The sequence below is a fragment of the Gadus morhua genome, chromosome 15 (genome assembly GCF_902167405.1).
Source record: "Gadus morhua chromosome 15, gadMor3.0, whole genome shotgun sequence".
Taxonomy (NCBI): Eukaryota; Metazoa; Chordata; class Actinopteri; order Gadiformes; family Gadidae; genus Gadus; species Gadus morhua.
In genome coordinates, this window is record NC_044062.1 from 15,379,090 (window position 1) to 15,404,089 (window position 25,000).

General features: G+C 46.6%; 1 protein-coding gene across 1 annotated transcript in view; it reads right to left on the reverse strand.

Annotated features, from left to right (window-relative positions):
• Positions 1-25,000, reverse strand: part of adgra1b (adhesion G protein-coupled receptor A1b) — a 132,327-nt gene that overhangs the window by 7,133 nt on the left and 100,194 nt on the right. Inside the window, 3 exon segments of the mRNA XM_030379055.1 lie at positions 3,451-3,599; positions 13,065-13,188; positions 17,900-18,027. Of these exon segments, the coding sequence (XP_030234915.1) occupies positions 3,451-3,599; positions 13,065-13,188; positions 17,900-18,027 (401 nt within the window).

The window sequence follows — 25,000 nt, forward strand, 5'->3', positions numbered from 1 at the left end:
ACATGCTGAACACGCTCAGAGATGCTAACGTTATTGCAGTAATCAATCGTCTTCTACAAGGTACCATAGCAGTTGTGGGGAAATCCTTTTTAGCCGATACTGAAACACACCTAATATCTTAAAGGTCCCCTGTTTTACCACCAGCTGTGAGGTTTATTAGCCATTATAGGCTATTTGAAAATCAACCCTCTGGTGAGGTCACATGTGGGATTGTCCAACCCAGGATGTATGATAGAAAGATCAACCTACCCGCCCTACCAGTGGGCCGAACCAACTGGTTGGCTGATCTGTCCATCGCACATCAGATACCTTGACACTCCCACTTGTGATGTCGCTAGAGGATGGATTCAGAAATGGCCCGTTATGGCTAATCAACACCACACATGTTGGTCAACTAGAGGTCCTTTAAAGGGTGGAGTGCTCTGTAGGCCTGGGTCTGTTTCGCTGACAAAGAGGGGGCGAGGGGAAACATTTTGTATTGAAATTGAAATATTGCACTCAAGATGTCGGGCACGCATCAGCCTTCGGGGGTTGTGACAGCGAGTTAATCGGATGAGTGGAGGTGCTCAAATCTCCTGGTTCAATACGGCACAGATTTCAGGCCAAAGGTCGGCGGGACGGGCCAGATTGCTTTATTCGGCTGACAGGCCAATATACCTCCGTCACGTAGCTGACGGAGGGCTGTGTCCGGGGTGGGTGGGGCTGGAGGATGGAGGGCTGGTGTTGCTGTGAGTGGTGGAGGGCTGGTGGCGGTGGCGGTGGCGGGGTGGAAATGGATGTGGAGGTTTTGGGGGGGGGTTCGAAAGAGGAGAGGGTGATTTTGAGCAGAGGAGAAATTGATTTGTCTCCTGCTGTCTGGATGCGTCTGGCCGTCTGACGGCCGGCATTACAGTCAATCACTGTAACGGTGCGACTGGACCGTCGCATCGCCCCCCCCCGTTCCACCCCACCTGTCTGCCTACAGCCTGAGCGGAAGAGCACCCACACACACATTATCTTATTCCCCCTGGCGAGAGGTGACCAGTTATCCTCCTCCTCGACAAGATCCAGATGGCAGGGGTGGGGAAAGGGGTGAGAATGGGGTGTCTGAGGATATGCCTGGGAGAAGAGGCCTTGGTACTTGGGGGGAAGGAGGGACGGGAACTTAGAGAGTAATGCTTGAGGCCTTTCACGTTCAGCTGAATAGGTAGAGATGAATCGCCATAAAGTCGTCTAATAATATTCATATATGGCAACAACACAATCACTACACAATTATTCACTTGCATGACAAAATTATTGTCAACGATCCAGTTGAAAATATTCAGAAAGATCCGGTTTAATGGCTTCAAGGAAAACGATTCAGACCGATAAGTACCCTGCTGTACCACATATTTGACCTCCCTCCAGGCAGTGCACATCCCTGGGCACCAACACAGCCACAAAACAACACAAAGGTCCTTCCTTCAATGCTATTAAACTGGCCCACACCCAATCAGAAACAGCCCCAGATGTTCCCTGGTGAATGGTTGCGTCGGACAAAGCTCATACACACACACACACACACACACACACACACACACACTATGTAGTATAATTTTACTAGCATCCAAGTGTACGTGCTCCGTGTGTAAGTGCCAAACATCTGTTTCAATGAGATTGACATTAGAAAGCACATGCTGCCAAATGTGGTTTGGCAGGAGTGAACTTAATAAGAGGGGAAATAAGCCCCACGACACAGCCCCCTCAGCTAGCTTGCGCTCGCTACCTCTGTGAAAGATGCCCGTCTGTTTAGGGCATAATAATGATGAATAACCTTGGCTTGTAAACACTTGCTGAATGCATAAGTGAATTAGAAGCGATCCCATCGCACACGCCTGAAAATGAAACGAACGAAACAAAACAACAACGGCTGCTGTCTCATTTGTAACAGCATTCCAAAGGTGTCGTCGTTCGGCTCCGTGTAAATCTCCTATTTTTCCACGAACACACACACACACACACACACACACACACACAGACGCACCTCACATGCTAACCGGAGGAGCAAGCGGGGGTGGGGAGGGCGCCGATAAGCCAAGGTGCTTCTGATAAGCATCGGCAGCGTGCGTTCACGTCGTGCATGACTTTAATTAAAAAAGCTCATTTGCATATTGACATTCAATGATATATCTATATATATCTATATATATATATATATACCCCTGGACAGATGCTAGTCAACGGCAACGACTGCTCCCTCCCTCATGCCACTGCCGTTGCTAAGCAGCACCCTCCAGCTTCAATATCACCTCTGAGGCACGTGAGACAATCCAGGAGTGAATGAGACTTCATTCAGGAATTAAAGCTGATTAATACGAAGGCATCCCCCCTCCCCCCCAGACAATCCCCCCCCCCCCCCCCCTCCCCCCACCCCAGACCCCCCCCCCCCCCCCCCGTGCCCCCGTCTGCATCCATCCCACTCCTTTTCACAGCACTTCCAGACACTGTTTGCTCAAAGAAATGGAGCCAAGAGCGGGCTAAACAAGGAATTGTCTGACATTAACGTCAACATAGCGTGAGGCCCAGACCGAGGTAACGAGGCCAGAGAATGTCTCTGCGGATAAACCTTCCAATAAGTCACCCGAGCGCAGGGTTCGTCACGGGCCTCGTTCAAAACACGCGAAAAATGAGCCCCCAACAGCAACACAGAAATTATGGGAATAAATAAATTGTCAATAAGCGCACTTCGGCAAACGCCTTGCTTTTGACACTTTAATTACACAGAGAAAATAGAAAAGAGCCAAAATGTAGATAATGCCAAACATATTCTGCTCCTGTTGTGCTGCAATTTGTGAAGGAAAACTAATTTACCGATCCCAGTGTTTTAGATTCAATACATGTTGATCCAAATGATTCAAGCTTCAAAAGGAATGGCAAGTGGGAGGTCAAACACTGATAATACTTTGATCATACCATAGCAAAAGCTTGTTCAGAGCTTGTTCTCACCCTGCCCTCTATCGAAAAAAGTGTAGATTCACGCTGTGAGCAGTCCTTGACCTCAGAAAATAGAAACAGAGCAAGCTGTGCTAAATTCTGAGTCGTTAAATGGGATACTGGTATGCACACACACACACACACACACACACACACACACACACACACACACACACACACACACACACACACACACACACACACACACACACACACACACACACACACACACACACACACGGGCAGACCTATTATCTACCATCTGCCATGCTGGATCAGGCTGGTGGTGATGTTAGTTTCCGTGTGTGTGTGTGTGTGTGTGTGTGTGTGTGTGTGTGTGTGTGTGTGTGTGTGTGTGTGTGTGTGTGTGTGTGTGTGTGTGTGTGTGTGTCTGTGTGTATATGTGTGTGTGAGTCGGAGTCTGCGAGTGTATGTGTTTGTATGTGTGTCTGACTCTGTGAGTGTGTGTGTGGTCGTTAGGACGGTGGTGCTTACCTAAGGAGGGGCTGGCGGGAGCGAGCGGGGGGCGGGGCTCCGTCCTGGCTCTGGGGGGGCTTCTTGGTCACCTGCGTGTAGATGTTCCTGGCCGTCACCCCCAGCCACAGCATGGTGGAGAGGGTGGAGTAGTGGAGTGCCACGCCCACCTGGGGACACACAGGAGACACAGGTTACCATGTGATCTCCAGCCAATCAAACACTCGCGGCCGGGATGGGTTGTTGCACCCCAGGGATAAACTCATCATCCAGATTATTTTCAGTGTTGATTTATCAATCCTTTTTTTGGATTGATTAATTATTGAGTCTATAAAACAAACCAAAAAAGGGTGAAAGCCTACCACAGACATGAACATAGAGCAGCCAACATAGATTCAAAATGTAGTTATATCACAGAAAGTGTACACAAAATATTAGAATTTCAAATAACACTAATATTATCATTTGTTGGATCCAGAGAGAAGAGGGAGAATGTGTGAGACAATAAGTACAAGGTACAGCCCGTCAGAACGATGTGGGTTGTCTGCCCCGTTTTAAGGTCCCTTAAGGGCCTCAGGGTGTGTGACGCCCTTTCACACGTTTATTTATCAGGGTCAAGGGGGCCACCAGATCTCATCTCTAATGCATTCGTGGTGAGACTGTGGACCACAGTAGCTCTCGGGAGCACTGCCTGTGTATTCCTCGTATTGTTGGTGTGTTGTCTCGCCATCTGTGCTGCGGAGACAGTTCCACAACGCATCCGACTTGATCAAGCTCGTTGCGGCTGGGCGAGGAGCAGCTCACCAAATGTTCCACCGCCGCTAACGCAATCAATGTCACTCCAAGGACGCGAAACTACCTGTATTTATTTTATTATTTATTGTTTGATGCCTCGGGCTGCGTTTTTTTCACTCACCCCACACACTTCCCTAAAATGCACTAAAATAGGAGAAAGACCGTTTTCAAAATAAAATAAGAAAGTTGCCAGTGAAGTATATCAAGGGGAGAAGTGGGTTTCTCTGGGATAGGAGCAAAGCCCTGTTGTTGCAGCGGAGGGAAGAGAGCCTATGTTATCTGTCAGTTGGAGGACATGACGTGCGAGTGACGAATACCAAATGACAATAGGAATGGCAGTTACGTCGACGCCTCGGCAGTACAGCATGTACTGGTATACACTTAAACCCCACATAAAACAGGCCTCTTTTTTCTGCCTTGGCGCTTTAACATTCATGACTTGTGTTTCCCTGAGGTAGACTGAGAACGAGGGGGTCGTGGGGAGTACGATTGGTCTGACTCTGTTTTACAGACTTTAGTCAGGTGGTTAGACTCAAACTGCGTGAATATTTGCCAAAAGCTGAACGGTGTAAGGGAATAGGATTTGAAAACGTTCATAGATTTACAATGCGCCAACATCATTTTTATTCGGAGCAATCAGCACAGATAAATCTTACAGGCACCGAATACAATAATTCTCCCTGGTCTGCCTGTGCGGAAAAGAGTCCAGATGTGTCTCCTTTAATGGTTAGAGACAGGGAGAAGGGAGAGTAAGAGAGAGAGAGAGAGAGTGAGAGAGAGAGAGAGACACACAGACAGGCAGACAGACATACCGACACAGATAGAGAGAGAGAGAGAGAGAGAGAGAGAGAGAGAGAGAGAGAGAGAGAGAGAGAGAGAGAAAGAGAGAGAGAGAGAGAGAGAGAGAGAGAGAGACACACAGACAGGCAGACAGACATACCGACACAGAGAGAGAGAGAGAGAGAGAGAGAGAGAGAGAGAGAGAGAGAGAGAGAGAGAGAGAGAGAGAGAGAGAGAGAGAGAGAGAGAGAGAGAGAGAGAGAGAGACACACACACAGACAGGCAGACAGACATACCGACACAGATAGAGAGAGAGAGAGAGAGAGAGAGAGAGAGAGAGAGAGAGAGAGAGAGAGAGAGAGAGAGAGAGGCTCAGGTGAGTCAATCACCGATTTGCGGTCCACATTATGTCCCTCCTAAAAACTGAAAATGACTAAATGACCAAACATGCCCACAGGGAAAGGATGATACGGGCATTACCTCAATGGAAGGGTAGTCGTATCCCGCGCTAGCCAGCGTTTATTGGGTTATTATATTTTTGTAGATGAGAATTCATAAGACTCTTTGGAAAGGAGGATTTCAACGTGTACCTAGCCAAACCAGCTTAGTACTTCACCTTCTAAACGTTATGATTAGAGGCTCATAGTCCTGGGATGGGGCCAGCGGTGAGCGATGTTGTTGGCCAGCATGCTGGGAGCGGTGTTTGTATAAAATGTGCAAGATACATAAGGCGCATTAATCTTTCTCTGACCTCTAGGGGGCAGACTGTACACTCGACCGGTTGCTCGTTTCCCTTCTTAATTTGCTTCTTTCGCTGAGCAATCTTATTATTACTCCATGTTTGCTACTGAGGGCTTAATACACTTGTGTAATGGTTCTTGACAATGTATGTTTTTAATGCACAATAAAACTCCCAATGAGTTTTTGAAAATCTGTTCAATATTGATTGTGAATTTTGCCAGAAAACAAATGAGTTCCCTTGAGGAATAAATCACATCTAAGAGACTGCCTCCTAGATAAGCTAAAGCACTCTGTCCTACTTCTTATCAACTGGACTTGCTATTAAGCAGTGAAGGCTAAATGAGTCATCAACAATTTCAAGGCATGAAATATACGAATATTGTGCTCATTTATTTTCTTGTTATCATCCGAGTCCGCCTTCTTCACTGTTCACCGTCACTGATGACTCAAACCACAATGGATAACTGGACTTATGCCTAAGGAGTACATCTTGTCCATTCAGTGGAACATTAACAACCCTGTAGCAGGTTCCAGTTGCTCCACAGTCGTTGTCTCTTCAGTATTGAAGCATCAGTAAGCAATGGGTCGTGGTAGCGCTTCAAAGCTACCGGTGTTTGAAGCCTGAAAGATTTCAATGTACTCAAATGTAACATTTTTACCGCAATGCTTACTAGCTATGGTTTCGTAGCCCAGAACCAAAGTAAGGAGGAGCAACGTCATGGACTATAGTGTGATCGCAAGCAGGGAAAACATTGTTGCTTGTGATTGTTGTGCGAATGTGCGCTGCCTGATCGTCAGCAGAATAGGTTACGCTGACCCTGACAGTGAATTAGCGTGTAAAGACGGAAGGACGGTTACTGGATGGATTGGTGGATTGAGGGAGAAAGCTATTTTGAACCCTCTTGTCCTCAGAGCATAGCCCCTTAGTGGCTGAGAAGGCCACGGCTCCTCTTGTACCGCAACAGAAAAAAACCGAGGAGCCAGCATACGATTAGACCTCCGCAAATGAGTCATATTTATCGATTTTCTGGGAAATTAAACAGATGCATTATTTCCACTTGTCAGAAGTAATTCATAAAGTGATGCCTACATTGCAATGGAATTGAGGTTCTAATAATGTGTTTAATTGGAGTACAGAAATTACACACATCATTATTATGCACATTTTATACCAATCAATAAGAATGTCAAGTGGAACAGTGGAATGAATTTAATGACTGAATCAGCCGGATATTTTATTAGCCTAATTGCTCATTAGGTTGTCCCAAAGCCATGTCCACAAGGCCATGCAGGCATGCACATGTACAGTTCGCTTGGAGGAAAGCAGCCTTGTCACTACACTATGCAGCTGTTGCTATAACATGACAACATATCCGATCATCGAAATTGATATAGATGTATGGCAAATTATTGATATGCTGGTCACACAAATTAACGTTTTTCATGCTTTCGTCAATGACAAGCTATCACAATTCCTACAGCACCATTCTCTCAGTGTTTAATGCTGAGGAATATTCATTTACATCATCATATTCATATCTGTAGAGAGGTTCCATGCGCTAAATAATATGTATAAGAGGTCAATGTTCATATGCTCATCAATGCATCTGATTCTATTGATCTCTTAAAAAGCTGATCTCTATTGGCACCTTGCCTTGCGCTGCTCTCCCCCCACCACCCAGTTACGTGATGGATCCTGGCCCAGACTAATGGTCGGAATGGAGTCAATGGGCTGAAACGTAAATTACAGCAGGTACACCTTTTCTCTCTCGCCTGGCATTTCTCCTAACGTGTGATGTCACGGTGGCACACTAACAGCCGTGCCCGAACCGAAGGCCCCGCTCAGGTACCGCAACCCTGCGGGCCACCGCTTAAGAAGGGAGGTCACCTTCACTGCCTCCATGTTTCACAAAAAAAAAAAATGAACCGCATCTCAGGTTAATTAATGACTGTGTCGTTTTTTCTGCACAGCCGATTGTGTATTCGTGGTCGCCGGGAGAAGGTCAAACAACGGAAACACAAAGGCTGCGGGTGTGAGGGGGGTGTGATCATTTATTACCCCTGACAGCCTTACATGCCGCCTCGCCAAGGAGGGGCCCCCGACGACACACGACAGGAGGCGACAAGATCGACGGGGATGGATAGAGGAGCACAGAGACAGAGATGGAGTGAGTAATGTTAGAGAGGAGGAGTAGGCCGTACACGAAAATGGTTATAGATTGACGTGAGAAAAACATAGGAGGACGCGTCTGGAACAAGGGACGGAGAGAGAGGTCGAGGTTAGGGGGGGATGAGGATGAGTGGGTTTGAGGGGGAAATGTGAGGCAGATGAGAACGACACGGAGCCGTGGCGGCCGGATGACTGCGAGGACAATGAGGGAGATCAGGAAGGAGCTGGGATGTGGTGGCTTAACCAGCTGCGAGATCTGCTAAAGCTGTGGCTTCAGATCCCCTCGAAGCCTCCTCTCGGGCAGATCCCTGCATGTGCGCACTGTGAGTGTCGGCGCGTGTTCGTTATTATGCGCACATCTGCGCGTGATGCACTCGAATCCATATGTGTGGATTATCACACGTTTCCTCCAGCGGCTCTGTAATTATCCCAAATTGTGTCTGGTGGGGCCTGCCTGGTCCCCTGTGGATGAGCAGGCAATCTGGGCTGGTGCCCGATTCGGCTGAGAGTTATCACTGGAAGGACTGATTGGGAAGAGGAGGACGGCACCAAACATGCTAAAGTCTCCTCCGGGGACAAAATGAGATAAAGAGCTGTATTTTAAATATAATAGAATACAGAGCCTTTATTGTGTTCAGAATACGAGCAAATTAGGAGTTGTACACCTGATCAGTGCATAGAAAGAACCAGGTAAATAGAAGACACAGGGAAACCAAGCCATACAATCCAAAAAAACAGCCTGTAGACACATCAACATCCACAGCCGGCAATACAGGCCCGAAAAAAATAAGTAAACATGATGAATGAAGTAGCAATTGCACTAGAACAAAGGTATCAATGCACCAGTATGAATGTTGTTGCGCTAGAATAAATATAATAATCACACAAGATCCTGTTGGTTTGCCCTAAGAAGACAGTCTACATCTTCATATTGCACACGAGGGCTACTCACTGCTTCTTGACATTAAAGGTGCATATGGCCCAGGGAAAGAAACGGTTCTCATGTCATGTGCCAGAGGGCAACGGGTGAAAAGAGTCCTTAAAGGGCTACGCAGAGATATCTGTAAATTGGCGTTTTCCCATTGTAATCAGATGAGTTGTTTAATACGGAATTGGGTTAGCATTTGCTTTGGGTGAGCCGCTTCCATCTCCCTCCAGAGTTACACTAGTCTATCTCCTGGTCATGTGAGGGGAATATTACTTGAATTACTTTGAAAGACTTCAAATGTGTTCAGAATAGTCTCTTATTCACAACAACCGCCAGTTAGCCTACGAAAACACAGATCATTAAGCGCTGTGATTCAGAGGCTACTTTTGATGCACTTCTGCCACAACAATATCATCATCTGCCTCCGGCTGGTTAGTCTACGCGGGGTAACCTGTCAGCGGGGCGTCACAGGTAGCCTAATGATCAGAGCGCCGAAAATATTGCAGATTTATGGCTGTGTTTGACAACTTACTACAAACAGGCCACTGCGCATGCTCAAGGACTGAGAAACTGTGCTTCTTCTATTCAAAAGCAAAATCCATGGCTGATTGACAACTTAACATAGACAAAAGGCGTTTCTCACCGATAGGAATGCAAAGAGGCAACTTTTTTTTCTTCGGGAGAACGTACTTGCTACTCGTACTTGGAAGCATGTGCTTGCAAGGTCATGAGCACACAGAACGCTATTGACAGTCTGAGACGATGCATTTCTTGCCCGTATTGCGCAATACCCCTTGGGATTTTCCCCCAAAACAATGGAAGCTCAGCTGATTGCTCCTCAACTGTAGACCAACAATTTAATTTATATTTATAATAAAAACAATAACGACTTATAGTGCCTCTGTTGTTAAATTTATTACATTTGTTATACAGTTGTTGGCCTGCTTTTCCTCCACCGTTTGCTCCGTTAGCTGCAGTGGTATGTGGGTGTGAGGGGTCTGTGGGGCGAGGGGTCTGTGAGCGCTAGTGGCCGGCTGGCTAGCTAGCTTCTCAACTCCGAATTTTTTTTTCTCTTCATAAATTTCCGTAAAACTGCTAACATTCAAAACAATTGATTCCTGCCATCAACAATGGGTAGAGGTGATTTAGTGATGAAATAGCATGAGTAAATTGAAATGATATTCCCCCATTGTACTAGTCTGTTACTTGTCGGCCCTTGCTTGAATGCCAAAATAAATACCGGGATATCTGTGCTGCCAAGTTACCAACCGATCCTTGGTGAAATGGCGAGTGTCGAGAGCACTTGCAGGAATTGAGACTGTTCTTGGTGAAATGCAAGCTGAAGTTTAGACAAGAACGCGAACGGAGAATGGCCAAATATCATCAATTACCCTGGGGTCTTAGCAAACGGCCAAATCCTTTAAGAAGGTTTTTGGCTATGCAGAGGCAGCAAGAGCTGGAGAGATCTTCCAGGGACTTGATGGGAGTGTTGATCCCTCTGGAGAGCTCTGTTGTCTGACGCTGAGCAGACAGTGTACCTCCCTGAGATACAGTCCGCCCAGCACACTCTCGCTGTAGGAGCCGTAGATGGCCCTCAAACAGCTCTTCCTCCAGCATCAGGCTTTTGCAGAGCAATCTGAGGGAGTGTACTCGCAGCTGGGCCTTCTTAACAACCACAGTGGTGTTTGCAGTCCAAGAGAGGCCCCCAGAGTGGCTACCCGGGAATTAGAAGGTGAGGACACCTTCCCACTCAGTCCCTGCTGACGTAGAGCGGGGCTGGGTCCATGCAGTGCTTCCTGGAGTTCATCATGAGTTCCATTGTTTTCGTGGTGTTCAGCGTCAGGTTGTTGGCTAAGCACCACAGGGTCCCTCTCTGGACCTTCTCTCTATAGGCCGACTCTTCTCTCCCTGACCATAGTTGTAAAATCTGTGAATTTGATGATAGTGTCGGTGGGGTCGGTTGGAGTGCAGCCATAGGCGTATCCAAGGATGAGTCCATAGAGGAATGGATTCAGCCCTGCCTAGAGCCGATGTGGATCATGAGGGGGTAGGAGAGTGGGGGCTAAGTCAAATCATTTGTTGGCAGTTGGTGAGGAAGTCCGTTATCGAGGCACAGGTGGGAACAGGGAGGTCTAAGTCAGACTCTACAGACCCGTATGTCTGGAGTGATACTATTGAATGCTGAGCTATAGTCTCTGAGGAGCATCCATACATAGCTCCCCTGGTGGTCTAAGTGCTAAATAAGCAAAGGAGCCCGCGGGGGAAGTGCAGAGCGAAAGGAGTGGAGAATGGCCAGCTAGAGCCCCCGGATGGGCCCTGTGCCAGTGGTTGGGGCAATGTATTGTTAAGTCATCGCTTTTAAACATTCTGCACTTGTATTCTCCTGCAATCAGATAGGTAGCCGCACATCTTGATTCGGTGCGAGGAGGGAGTCGTTCAATGTATATCCATCAATCAATTAAAACGGCGAGGACTAATTACCCAGGCTGATCCAGTCTGTCTCCGCCCACGATGGGCCAATAACAAACAAAAACATCATCCATATTGCCCAGAGCTTATACGGTATCACCGCCAGGCGAGGTTGGCGGTGTGTGGAATGAGAGACAGGCGTCCAGGATGGATAAATGAGTGACTCTACCTCTTACACCAGCCCGGGCCACGAGAAGTGCTCGGTAGCCAATCAGGTGCTCCGCTGTAGGGCTACAGGGTGGAACCAGTGCACGGCGAGACACAGAGGACGGCTAAAGTGCTTGTGACAGGAACGGCCGAGGCGGCAAAACATTAACCGCCCTGACCCATCGCCACCTCCCTCCCAGAATGCACTGCAGCGTACAAAAGAAAGGTAGTGGAGGGAGGATGATGAGAGGGATTGTGCAAATTACAGAATGAAAGAAGGGATGGGAGCGAAGGGCTCAGTCTGGGATTTGGGCATCAATCTCTGGCCGCCAATCTCTGGTCTATATATATTTATGTATATATATATATATATATATATATATATATATATATATATATATATATATATATATATACATATATATATATCCAGCCAGTGGGCAGGAGAACATATATGTCCAATCTAGCATAGCCTCGTAAATTTCCCCTGCCTCTCTCATTCCCTTACTCCCTCGCTTGCATGTTGCCCTGGGCATGACAGAGAGAGAGAGAGAGAGAGAGAGAGAGAGAGAGAGAGAGAGAGAGAGAGAGAGAGACACACAGACAGGCAGACAGACATACCGACACAGATATATAGAGAGAGAGAGAGAGAGAGAGAGAGAGAGAGAGAGAGAGAGAGAGAGAGAGAGAGAGAGAGAGAGAGAGAGAGACAGACATCGAAAGAGAGAGAGGAAGCTACCTTTGTAGAGCAACAACACCCCTGAAAGTTCTGCACACGACCAAGCACAGCCTGGGTAACAATGACTTATCTTACCAAGCACTTAATTTTAGGTAAATTAATTGAATATTTGGTCCACAGAGTTTTATTTTCCTCCTATTCGGCAGTTCCTTCAGTCTTTGTTATTTTAGGGATTACTTTAAGAAAATTCCTACGTCAATTAAATATGCAAAGATGATAGCACTTTATGAGCAGCCTCTGCATCTGGAAGGACTACAGACTATGACACATTACAATGTTTGTGTCCTTGAGATAAAAGCTCAGTGACCAACGCTATCGCCATTACCAGCCATCCTCGCTGGCTGTTCCTAGAAATGTACCGTAGTGTTTGTCCATTTTGAGCAGGGATATCAATGAGCTTAATTAGGGAGGCTACTAAAGCTGCAGCTACTAAAACATTAACTGGATAGACACAAAGTGTGCGGCAGAGGCAATAAGACAAGATTACAACCCGGTTTCTCCCACAAAAGGATGACCCTGGCCAATTATATGCACATTGTCTATATCCCTGTGTGTGGCTATGGCAACCCTCTCCCAATCAAGACACCAGATGCATCTCTGTTGGAAAAAGCCACGACCACAAGGGTATATTCTATCAATATTTTAAATGTCTTACCAGGAGCAACAAGCACGTATTTCCAAGCGTCGAAGGGGAAAACAAAGAGTAAAAAATGGGCCAGGGTATCAAAAAAAAATTACATTAGTAGCATAGTCTTTGCTGTGGGCTTGCGGGCATCTACAGTAAAACAGACATTCATGATCAATATTCTGAAGGAAAAGGGGAAAAAAACACTACATCAGGACAAATGAAAAGGGAATGCACTTACTGCTTGACAGATGATAGGGTATTTGATTCGATTGATGCCACCGGCAAACACAGCGAAGGTCAGAGCCGTGTGGAAGCAGAAGTTGAGAAGCACGTGCCATCCTTTCCGACTGATGCGGATCGCGCTGCCAAGGAGACAAGCAGAAGACATCAGAACAAAGGAATAGGTAAAAAGCGAAAGAAAATGTTCCCTTTTCTAATCTGTTTTATCGTGGCGTTTCACCTCAAGGAAACTGTTCCACGCAACACAGCCAGAGTCGTACTTTGTCTCCTCACTCAGAAGAATAGGATGATAGCCTGGTCGTTAACTGCCTTTCTTTTAAACAAATAGCTTTTATTACCTAGTCCTGAATGAGGACTAATTTAACATTATTTATCATGCAGAGGTTTTTGGCATTTACTTATTTCAAAGCTGCAGATTTGGCTGAAATACATCTTCGGCTTTTCAACTTTTCTTTCTAAAAAAATAATTGCTTTAATAATGGCTTGCCACAACAACAAAAAAAAAGTACAACAAACTGCAGAAAGTTGCTGAGCAGCATTTGGACGCCTTTGGAGAAGGCGAAAAAAACAAGAATCTAATAATAAACCTAAAATGTTCTTAGCACCATTGTTTCTACCATGTGAGAGAGAGTGCGCAGTGATTCATGGCCAAACACAATGAGAAAATATTGGACAAGCTCAGCGAGGAAATAATAACAGACGACTGGTTTCAGTCGACTGGGTTGATTGAAACATCCACGAGTCCCACCGAACACCAATCCTCAGTCTGTTAAATACGGCATCAGTCAGCCTGCTACTTCACCCTGGGGCATGCCACCAAGGTCCCATTACCTCATTCCATGCAAGCCCACCAAAACAAATAAGAGAGTGAGAGAAAATGTAGGTCAGGGGACAGTAACAGTAACAGTCTCCTACAGTCGGTTACGCATCAGCCCCAGTTCGACTCATTAATTCATTTTACAGGCACCCTGTCACCGTTTGGAGATTAAACATATAATAATGTGTGCAGGAGGTTCCTGGCTCCCCAAAATGGAGGACAGAAGCCCCTGGCCGGACGTGAGCTAACTGCAGATGAGGCAGTAGAAGACACACAGTAGCAGCAGCAGCAGCAGCAGCAGCAGCAGCAGCAGCAGCAGCAGCAGCAGCAACAGCAGCAGCAGCATCGGCTATAGCAGCAGCAGTGGAATCAGCTATAGCATCATCATCAGCAGCAGCAGCAGCAGCAGCAGCAGCAGCAGCAGCAGCAGCAGCAGCACTAGCGCTACACCTGGCTGTAAGCGTGTCTGGACACCAGGGGCTGGGGCACAGCTAAGCGGTCTGTGCTGTTTGTTTCCCGCCCGCTCTGCCTCTGTCCAGGTGCTGAACTCCAGTGTTCCTGGGAGGGGGGAAACTATAAATCAACCCCCATTCCCCCCGGCCCTGTCTCCGTTCCCCCTCCAAACACGCTACACCCCCCCCTACTTTTTTCCTGGAAGCATGTTTTCCTGGGCTCTGCTTCGGGGGCTACACTGGGTCAACTACATTAACCTGGCAGCCCTCCACGTTTCCCCACCTCCTGCAGGCTGTAAGGAATAAAACATCCCACCGACCACAGCCCTTCCCCCATACACTGTACCCCCCCCCACCCCCTCCATCCCGACCGCCTCCCCAACCCGACTCTGGCCGATGCAATCTACAGAATAGGACAGCGCATTATGACACATTATACGAGGGTAGTTTCAACCGAACCCTCTGATTGGTCGGCAGCACTCTGCTATTACACTGATAAAACTTACCATAAACCAGGGCTAGCCTTGCCCTGACATAATGTTGAACTGGCTCCTGTGTTCATCCTTGGGGTAACCAGGCATCTATCGAGTCATGAATGTCATTATTGTAACCATCCAGTTTGGTGATGATTTTTTTCGTGTTTATTAAAAATCTAAAAATGTATTCACCCAATATCTACTCAAAACCGTTTCTAAATGTATTCACAGTTCTATTAGCTGTTGTTATGGGGATGGGACCAAGAGGATTGTGATTTATAGCAATAATTCCCGGGCCTAAAATGTGACTGGACTGTTTGATGAATACTTATCCGCTGAACAAAGCAGCGCAGTCTCCCATCTATTCATTTTGTTGAGAACAGCCTCCGGTGTGTCTCAGCCCTTTGCCTTGCTCCATTCTTTGGAGCTCATCTATTTGGTAAAACGGACAGCCTATCAGTCCCTGTCCTCCTCCTGTCTGCTTCACCTCCTCTTCTCCTTCATTCTACATCCCTGCCAGAGGAGGGGGGGGGGGGGAGGGATGGGTTATAACCTTTATTTATCTGGGGGTGGGATTCTTTTTCCTTTTTGCTGAACTCACATGAATTCACAGCACGTATTAAAAGTCTCCCCGCCGCAACACGAGCGAGGGGTGCGGAGTGCGGTCGCTCACCGCCTTGGCCTGGTGATGCTGGTTGCGGCATTTTAGTTTAAGCATCTCTGTGCAGAAGGTGTCGAGTCAGGAGAAACTCTCCTGGTGGATGCGCGTCGTAAAATATTACGAGGAACCGCGTTTTCATCCATGGGCTACAGTTGAAAGTAAGTGTAGCCTGTCAATATCGTCCAAATGGCCCAAAAGTGTGCCTTTCTTAACCAGGTAAATAAAAACCATCCATATTTGACTATCAGCCCAGAAAGATGCCCTAATGTACATGGTAATTAATCAGGAAATTACAGAATGGGTTCACTGTAAATCAATTTGGATAAACGTGTCGGCTAAATAGAATTTTTTTAAATGATGATGAAGTACGACAGTCGCCTGCATCGACGCGTGCAGACAGAGAAAAAGCTAGAAAAAATAAGGACAAAAACAAAGAGCTACAAAGACAAATCCCACACGAAGTTGTGCGGTTTCTGTTTATATACGTGTGAGTAGGCATGTGTGCTCAAGTGTGTGTGTGTGTGTGAGTGTTTATGTCCCAGCCTCCCAAGTTGTTGTTGGCTTACTTCACTTCACTTGACTTAACTATAGCCTACAACCACTTTTAACACCCACCCCCTTTGCATTCTCCACACTTGCCCCCCTCCCCCCTTCTTATGCGATTTGGAGGCTGTCCGTCAACGGGAGTGCTACCACGGCAGCAAAGCGTCTCTAAACATTGGAGCGGTGAGGGTAGCCCTCAGGGATTGCAGAAGGAGGCTGTATTTATGAGAGACCCTTACTCCAAATCATTTCCACGTGTTTAGCCATTAAAAATATACAATCTTTAGTGCCAGCCTTTTGACCTACGTACACACACAGTGTTCGTCGTTGCGGTGTGGTTTTTCGGTAGGCGTGCAGAATGGATCTATCTCTTGTGCTGTGAGCCCGGTGGGGCTGGGCGATGCAGCAGACACACAGAGAGACGAGGTGCAGTGTGGATCCCAGACAAGCTGCGATGGCTCGTCTGACTGCAGACAGCCGCACCCCGCCTGTGTCCCGGATGACACAGACGCTGGTGATTGCACCGCGCTACATGGTTTATGCAAAACATAAAATAAAAAAAAGATGACTCAGGATGACAAAGTTGACTCAATACATTTTCCGCATAGTCATTGCGTCATTTTACTAACATAAAAAATAAGGATTCTGTTGAAAGGGACTGAGGACAACATGCGGTAAGGCACGATCAACCATATGCTCATACACCTCATGCCATTTTAATGGCATGAGACTGAATAAAGAGTTGGCTGAATAAAGAGTTGTGCGGACCAGCAAAAGGCACGGTACATGTACACCACTCAGCTCACTCTCCGTCTGCCAAGGTCAATATCAAACAAAGACCCTTCAGGAGATTCCGGTTGATCTATGCATTAGTCTGATCAACCACTTCCGAACACAATAAGGGGATCAAAAAGGATAGGATAAACGCATTAAAATAATCTAATTGCACTTAGGAATCAGACAACCACTGTTTGTGATACAAAAACGGTCTATCAATCTCCTCGATCCTATCTCCTACTCTCTCTCTTACACAGACTATTCAGACACCCCACACACACACACACACACACACACACACACACACACACACACACACACACACACACACACACACACACACACACACACACACACACACACACACACACACACACACACCCACACATTACAGTCAAGATTTCTGGAACCTGAGTTAGGAGGATTGCAGTGTTTGACAGCGGAAAATGGTCTGACTCACACACTCCTATGAGGAGCTGTTGCAGCAGGTACACATTAAAAAAAAGCTACCACAATCAACAACCGAAAGATGGTAGATTAGTCTGCATGAGAATCGAGATTATGCATTCTGCATTCATTGATTTCTGGCCACTAGGGGGCCAACAGAGGCCCTTTGTATCCATCTTTGGAACACACAGACAAGGAAGCCACACCAGACTTTACTTCTTTTCTCTCCGTATGTTGCTCGCAGTATGGAGGCTGAATGATTTCTCAATGACTAGTAGCCTTGAAAGATAGAGTATTTACTACCTGACCTGAACTTCTGAAATATATGGGATCAGAATGTTTGTAAAAAAAAATCGGATCCTCACATGTTGCTGGTATTACAGGGCTGTGTAAGTAGCACCACATGGCCCAAAGACAGCCTTTGATTTGAAATGTTCGTAAGAGGATTTCCATAAGCTAGGTTGGTGCTGTGTGTTAGTTCAAGTCTCTTCTCCAAAGTAGCTGTCCAAACACCAAAGCCTCCTCCGGTGGAAAGTTAATACGGGGATGTAGCAAGACAGCCATGGTGGGCGGCGCCCGCGCAGCAGAGCGCGGGAGGCCTGTGTGGGAGGGAAGGGAGGTTGCGGGTCAGGGCAGGCAGGAGGAGGAGCAGGGGCTTACCTGTGGTGTACAATGTAGGTGATGATGGAGGCGAAGAGGCAGAGCAACATGACCGCCGTGCAGGCATACACGACCGGGTGCAGAAACTCCCCAGGGTACGGGGGGAACGACAGCACCTTCTTCAGATCCTGCACCGGCGAGATGGGTGGGGGGAGAGAGAGAGAGAGAGAGAGAGAGAGAGAGAGAGAGAGAGAGAATACATTAATGTGTGAACATAAATGTACACACAAAGAGTACTGCTTTAACAGGCAAGAGAAATAATCATTAGTCAAGGTTTATCTCTCGGTGGCGGCTGTAGAAATCCTCAGGAGAAGAGCAATATTCCCAAAGAGAATTATTATTTCTCCCTCTTAACATTAAATGTGGTGTTGCATTCTAGGTATTAGGCAGACAATTCTAAAGATTTGGAGACTTGGTGGAAAGAAGCACATTATTAATGTCTTAAAATGCCAACATTAAAAGCCATCAAGAAACAAATTCATTTTTGCATTGCTGGAATGAAAACCCATTAGCATCATATCCATATCAAAATGTACAGCTGCACATTTGAATGGACTCGGAACAATGGCTTGGTATAAACGTATAGTGTACATGCAACAACTGGATTAGTGTGAGTCTAATTTACCATTATATTATAATAATCTGTCGCACTGGCAAAGTGAATCATGAATAATTCTCTGTCTACACAGTCAACATCAACTGGTGTGATTTATACTCCGGCGAGGATCCTAGCGTGAAATGCAGTACATCCAGCGAAGACTTGAAATGCGTTTGTATAAGCCTGGAAGCAAACGTCACGAAGAAAAAAAGAAATCCCTTAAGTGTTCTAGAATGCGCTTGGGTCGGGGAAGGGGGGGATTTAAAGATTGACTGTCCTCTTCACGCTTCATCTGGAGTTAAGAAATAAAGCGCACCTTATCTTCACAACCCCACAACCCCTCTGTCCCCCTCCCCTTCCCAAAGCCCTGTGAGGCCTGGACGTCTGAATCTCGGGACTGGATCCACATCTACAGCTGTCTAACTCCATCACACACCCAGTGCTCGGCCAAGCGGAAACCTTCACTCCATTTCTTCATTTTCTTTGCTCATGTGTTCACCCCCTCGGCGGTGGGAGGGGGGCCGACAGGGGCCAGGGGGGGTCACGACCTCGTCGGCTCGTTGGGTAGGAGCATCATTAAGACACACAAGGCCGGGCTAAGAGGGAGAACGAAGGGAGGGAGGGCGGGACGGAGGGAGGGAGTGAGGGGAGTGGAACAAAGGGGGAGATGTAGGAGCAGGGTATACGCGAGCGACTGAACCCACGGCCCGACGGAGAGCAAGCCCGCGCAACGAGGAGGAACCAACATTCACGCAGGCAGCCCTGCCGAGGCTGCTGCATCGACTCACGAGAGACGGGTGACTGGGTAAAGGTACATGCATTCTCCGTGTCTGTGGAGGATACACAGAGAAGCATGTAAGCTTTGATGGTATGATAAGAACTCTGGCAGCTGATTGGAGGACATTTGATGTCGGGATGTCAGCGGTTTGGTTCGCTGATTCCAAAAGAAAACGAGAAAACGAGAAACACAGCAGCGAGTAGCAGGGCTTCAGAAACTTTTTCTCTCCGTTGAACTTATTCCCCTTAATCAGTAGACTCAAAGTCATTTCTGCAGACATTTGAATGGGGAAATAGGCGATGCAGCTGCGGAATCCTAATTCGTATTTTCTATCTGCAATGCCTGCCTCCTAATAAATGCTTCGTAATGCATTCATCCAGTGTCAGGTTTGTGCTGGTTGGCTGCATTAGCATAGAGTTGAATCGAGGCAACTTAATGCAAATTCTCTCCATCAGTGACCCACAGCCGTACTCAACGGGCCAAGTCCTTTGATAGTCAGCCGTTTCTGCCTCAGGTCCATCTGCAATGAGCGGAAGCCATTGGAAATGCTTCTGGAATGCGCCTGTGAGGAATCGTTGGCCCCTGGATTCAGCGGCAAAGTGTTCCTTCACAGATAACCTCACCACACCATATAACCTACCAATAGATCTACAACATGGTGGCAGTTATCAGAGCCCATTATCTGTGACAGTTGTGTAAACTAACATCCTACATCATACATCAGATCACTCAAATTCACCAACGTCGGCCTTTTGTAAAAAACGTATCCTTAAAGGAATATCCATAAAGAACCATGAATGACACAATTTGCGCCTTAATATAAATGATGCAATGAACAGGGCCCCACTGTGTTTTCTGACTTGTTTCTGTGCGTTCTCAAGCCACATCTGTTGTTGTTCTGAGGTAGATCCCTGGGTTTAGCAGCATGAAGCACAGTCACTCCTACTACTTTCTTGAATACTCCACTCTTTCTACACAAAAACCTGCCTTGAAAGCAGTCTGGGGACTGCGTATTTGGACAGAGCTGGATGTTCGCTAATGCATCGCTTCCACAATGCATTTTGTAAACAATAGTGGAGTTGAAGACGCAAGAGGAATTATAAAATAAAAAAGAGAAGTTGACTAAAATGTTTGGTGCAAGAAAGAAGGTGGAAGGAAAAAGAACAAAGATAATTTAAGGCAATAACGGTGAAATACAAAGGTGAAAAAAAGGACAGAAGAAGGAAGAGGAGAAACAAACAAACCCTGACGAAAGGGCCATTTACTGAAAACAGGAATAGAGAACATTAAAGCACAAACAACAATTTTTATCCTTAATATGCATGCATTAACTGTAAACAACCTGGAGTAATTTGGTTCATGGTCATATCACTCTCTGGGCTCTGGGATTGAAGGACGATGAAAATTCACTTAATTACCGCCTAATAAATTGATGCAGCTGAGAAATAATAAAACACACTTTGCCCTGAAGCCTCAATAAAAAGTCATGGTGAAACAAGACATTGCCAACAAGTAAGCAGGCAGATTAATTGACTTGTAACAGCAGACCCCGCAATATGATATTCCCCAAAAAGAATCACACACAAGCTTTCAATTAACTGAATGAAAAAATACTTTATAGGTTGATAATTGATGAAGCCACAGGTGGTAACCAGGCTGCACTTGGAGTAGGAGTACCAGTGTCTCTGAAACGAATTGTAGGTAACAGAGGTCGCAGTTAATGTGTTTTGAGCCTGAGAGGGCAAACCATGGAGTCAGAGGTCTTCCCAGGGCCGCCCCATCACCCCTGAGGAGGTGAGGAGAAGGCGGTATGTGCAATAAATAATGAGTCAGCCAAGACCATTCCCACCATTACCTCACTGAAAAGGACCATTGATCGTTTTAGGTTGGATACCAAGTGCTTTAACATTTCATGGATTAAAGATTTTAAAGCCAAGAGAGCAGGCAGGTTTTCCTACTTTAACAGCAGGGGACAGCTTTTCAACACATCTTGCTACTCAAGTGGACATTAACACATGAGCCATGCAGTTTAACCGGCAAGGCTAGAGATTCACCAATCTCCCTCAATGTATAAACCCCATGCCCTCAGCAGACAAGCAAGGAATCACAGTTAAATGAACAGATAAACAGGGAGGCTAAAATGTGGCCATCAGCCAACACACCACACAGGCGGTAGCACGACACGGAAGGAAGCCTATTAAGGCTAGAGACGGTGAGAACAAAAAAACAATCTGTGGCACCACTAAGATTAACAGCGAGAGGACTCTTTGTGTCCGTCATCCACCTCCCTTAGCACAGCAAATGACTAGTTCTGCCCTTCACTCATCATGATGGCTACACTGTTCCTTTCAGTGCCTTGCCGTCGGGTAAAAATTCAATACCACACTACTTTACTTGGTAATCGAATAACTATTTTTAATATGAGCAAGAAACAACATAGTTAACAACAGACTTTGATTGAAAAGTCATTGTTTGAGGAGCCAATATTAAATTAACTGGTAATCGTGTCACAGTCTACAGACAGACACACTGCAACATTGAACCATGAATACTGAAACCATTAAGGGCAATAACTGCAGCCATTTGGGACATGATTAGGATGATGTTAAGTGTTTGGGAGGGAGGTGTACTGTGACTCGCAGCACACTTCCCTCCTCTACCATCACCTCTGCTAACAGGACTTGCCGCCTGGTTCAGAATCCTGTTAAGGCCATGTAGAACTACATTGTCCCTCAACATGAAAAACAACTTGAATGCAAATGAAATACAAGCCTGTAAATTAAACTGGAAATAATGGCATGGCCCACCGACAAGGGCACTGGCTCATTCTACATTTAATCACCAATCGCTCACCAATTTGTACCACAGAGATAAGGAGAACATGGGTGTCAAAGAGCCAGTACACCACACATCCTAACATCCCAGTTCCGATTACCAATTCTGCCTCGGCAGCACGCTGCTAACAGAGCATTTTCTGGCACCTATTTCAGGCAGCCACCGCCTAAAGGCAACAGGCAAACAGACTCCCTATAAGCCTGACTCGGTAACAAGGAACAGTATAAGGTAAATGAGTAACGGTGTGCGAGTGCTGAGACGTATTTAACAGCTGCCCAGCGGGGCCTGCAGCAGAGAGCTGTGTGTGTGCCGACGGCCGTCTCCCTGGTAGAGGCGCCGCACCGTAGCATGAATCTGAAATAGGAGGTCGTCACGGGCGAAGACTGCGCGCCATCAGCAGAAAATAGAAAAATACAATAAAATACAAGCCATCCTGGTGACATGGACAGGGAACTCTGGGGAAGTAGTAGAAGAAGAAGGAGAAGAAGGGTTTGGAACGGGCTGATCCTTTTCTTGTGCTTGTGTGCAGGGAAGACAGATGGGCTTTTGGAACAGAGGAAACATGGTGATACGCCACAGGCTGCCCCCTGAACACATTGTTCCTGCCGTTCCCAGAACCAGCGGTTACGCTCCTGCGTTGACATCGGGGCCAAGGTGCCACCGCTTCAGCGACTGGAAGAAAGAGGAGGGTTTGTGGTGTGACTAATGCTGGCTGCACGCGCAACGGCTCCATACCCAGCTACTCTTCTTCTCCCTCGTCGTGTTTCTACCAGCTCTGGAAATAAACGATGCGTGTGTTTTTTTTTTCAGGGTACAGGGTTCTGATTAAAACACGCTCATTTAGCGAATTGTACTCACGTCTATGTGTAACTCTCACTAACCGGTGAGCGCCATCACCAATGGTGAAGACGTGCGCATGCCTTGTGCAAGCGCATGATATGATTAGCGCTAGGATGGTCTTATTGTACACCATACGGCGGCCATTGATCCGAGAACAGCAGAGTCGACCAGGAATCGGAGCCACCGGCCTCTGATGTGTTTTCTCTCACTGCAGTTATGATATGGTTTACTTATCTGACTTTTATTATATCAGAGCCCTGGGCCCACTTTATTATACTCGTGCCTGTGTGTGTGTGTGTGTGTGTGTGTGTGTGTGTGTGTGTGTGTGTGTGTGTGGTGTGTGTGTGTGCGTATGTGTGTGCAAATGTCCGCTTGTGTGTGCATGTGTGCATGCGTAGGGCCAATGTGGCTTGCCCATCTGAAGCTTGATTACAGTCACGCAACTCGACATTATCGTCCACGCCAGCTTATCCTATTTTGGATTAGCACTGGCATCTGACATTCTAAAAAGAGGCGCTTTTATTCTCCTCCGCCCGGCTCAACAGACCCTTGATCCCTGGCCTTTATGTTTACGCCTCTGGTCGAGGTTACAACATCAGATTACCAGTGTTATTTAAACTCTATTTGATCCCCTGCCTCAAAAGGAGGGAATACAGGAGGACGGGGGCGGGGCAGTGGGCGGGCCATTTGTGTAAATGCTTCATTGGACTTAAAGCTAGGGTAGGCAATTTGAGGAAACCACCAGGAGTCAGCTAGATTTGGACGCTATCCAACTGAAAAAAGGCCTTCCTCCAAAGCCACTCCCCTAAAATACATGAACTGCTCGCTAGCTTTAGCAATAAGACCTATAGCCTTGTGAAAGACATAGTCATGCACAATGAATGTAAGAGCATGTTGCCGAGTAGGGAAGAAAGGCAGGTAGGCCATCGAATCATTTCGTTCTTGCCGGATGAAATGATTGGACAAGCTTATTACAGGCCTGCAACAGCCACAGACACCGGTTTGGGATCATTTCTACTGACTGTTACTTTTAACATTTGTAAAGAGAGAATTTCCAAATATCTGAAAGGAAATGCTGCTAAAGTAAATGGCCTATCCTAGCTTTTTAACACAAAGCTGCATCCTGAATAGTCGAATAGTCTCCCCCATTCCAATGCTATGCTGTCCCTTTCTGGTTTGTACCGATTTGTTTTAAAACGGGTGACGCGAGACACCATCATTCCTCATTTGAATCACTCAGAGGAGCCACTAAGACACATTCAAGCGACAGAGCAGTATTAGCAAAGTAGTGGAACATTTAAATGAAGTTCCCTCAGGAAATGCAACTCCGGGTTCTAGGAAAATAGTGTCTCTATTGTGGAAATAAAAACGTGTGAGTGAGCGTGCATATCATACCCATTCATGGCCCGGTGCACACATACACCATGAGATAACACGGACACTCACTCATAAAGAGAGAGGGGGTCAAGGAGAAAGAACGACTGAACAACGCACGGCCGAGCGAATTTTCAAAAGAGCTGCCATCTATGTCTCAGTGGCACCTTCTGGCTGTCAGCTCTGATCTCTGAGTCACCAACACACACACGCACACACACACACACACACACACACACACACTCACACACACACACACACACACACACACACACACACACACACACACACACACACACACACACACACACACACACACACACACACAGCAGCAACAGAGGAACAGGAAGCAGTCCTCGGTGAATTCAGATCGAGTAATTAGAACAGGTAGGGATGGCATCAAAATGAGGTCTTACAAACACTATCCATCAGACAATTCTTCCCCTGGTCCCCATCAAATGTCTGGCATCAGATAAAGTTAAACGTACTACGCAAATGTATTTCCTGCAAAATAAAAGACCTGCCGATGGGTCCCTGCAGATAAGCAAACACCCACGCACACACATTAGGCACATAACATATATTCACACACACGCTGTGTTTATCAGTTCAAGCATCAAGGGGGGTTATTGTTTTATTAATATCAATTTATCAGGCCCCAACGATGAGATGTGTT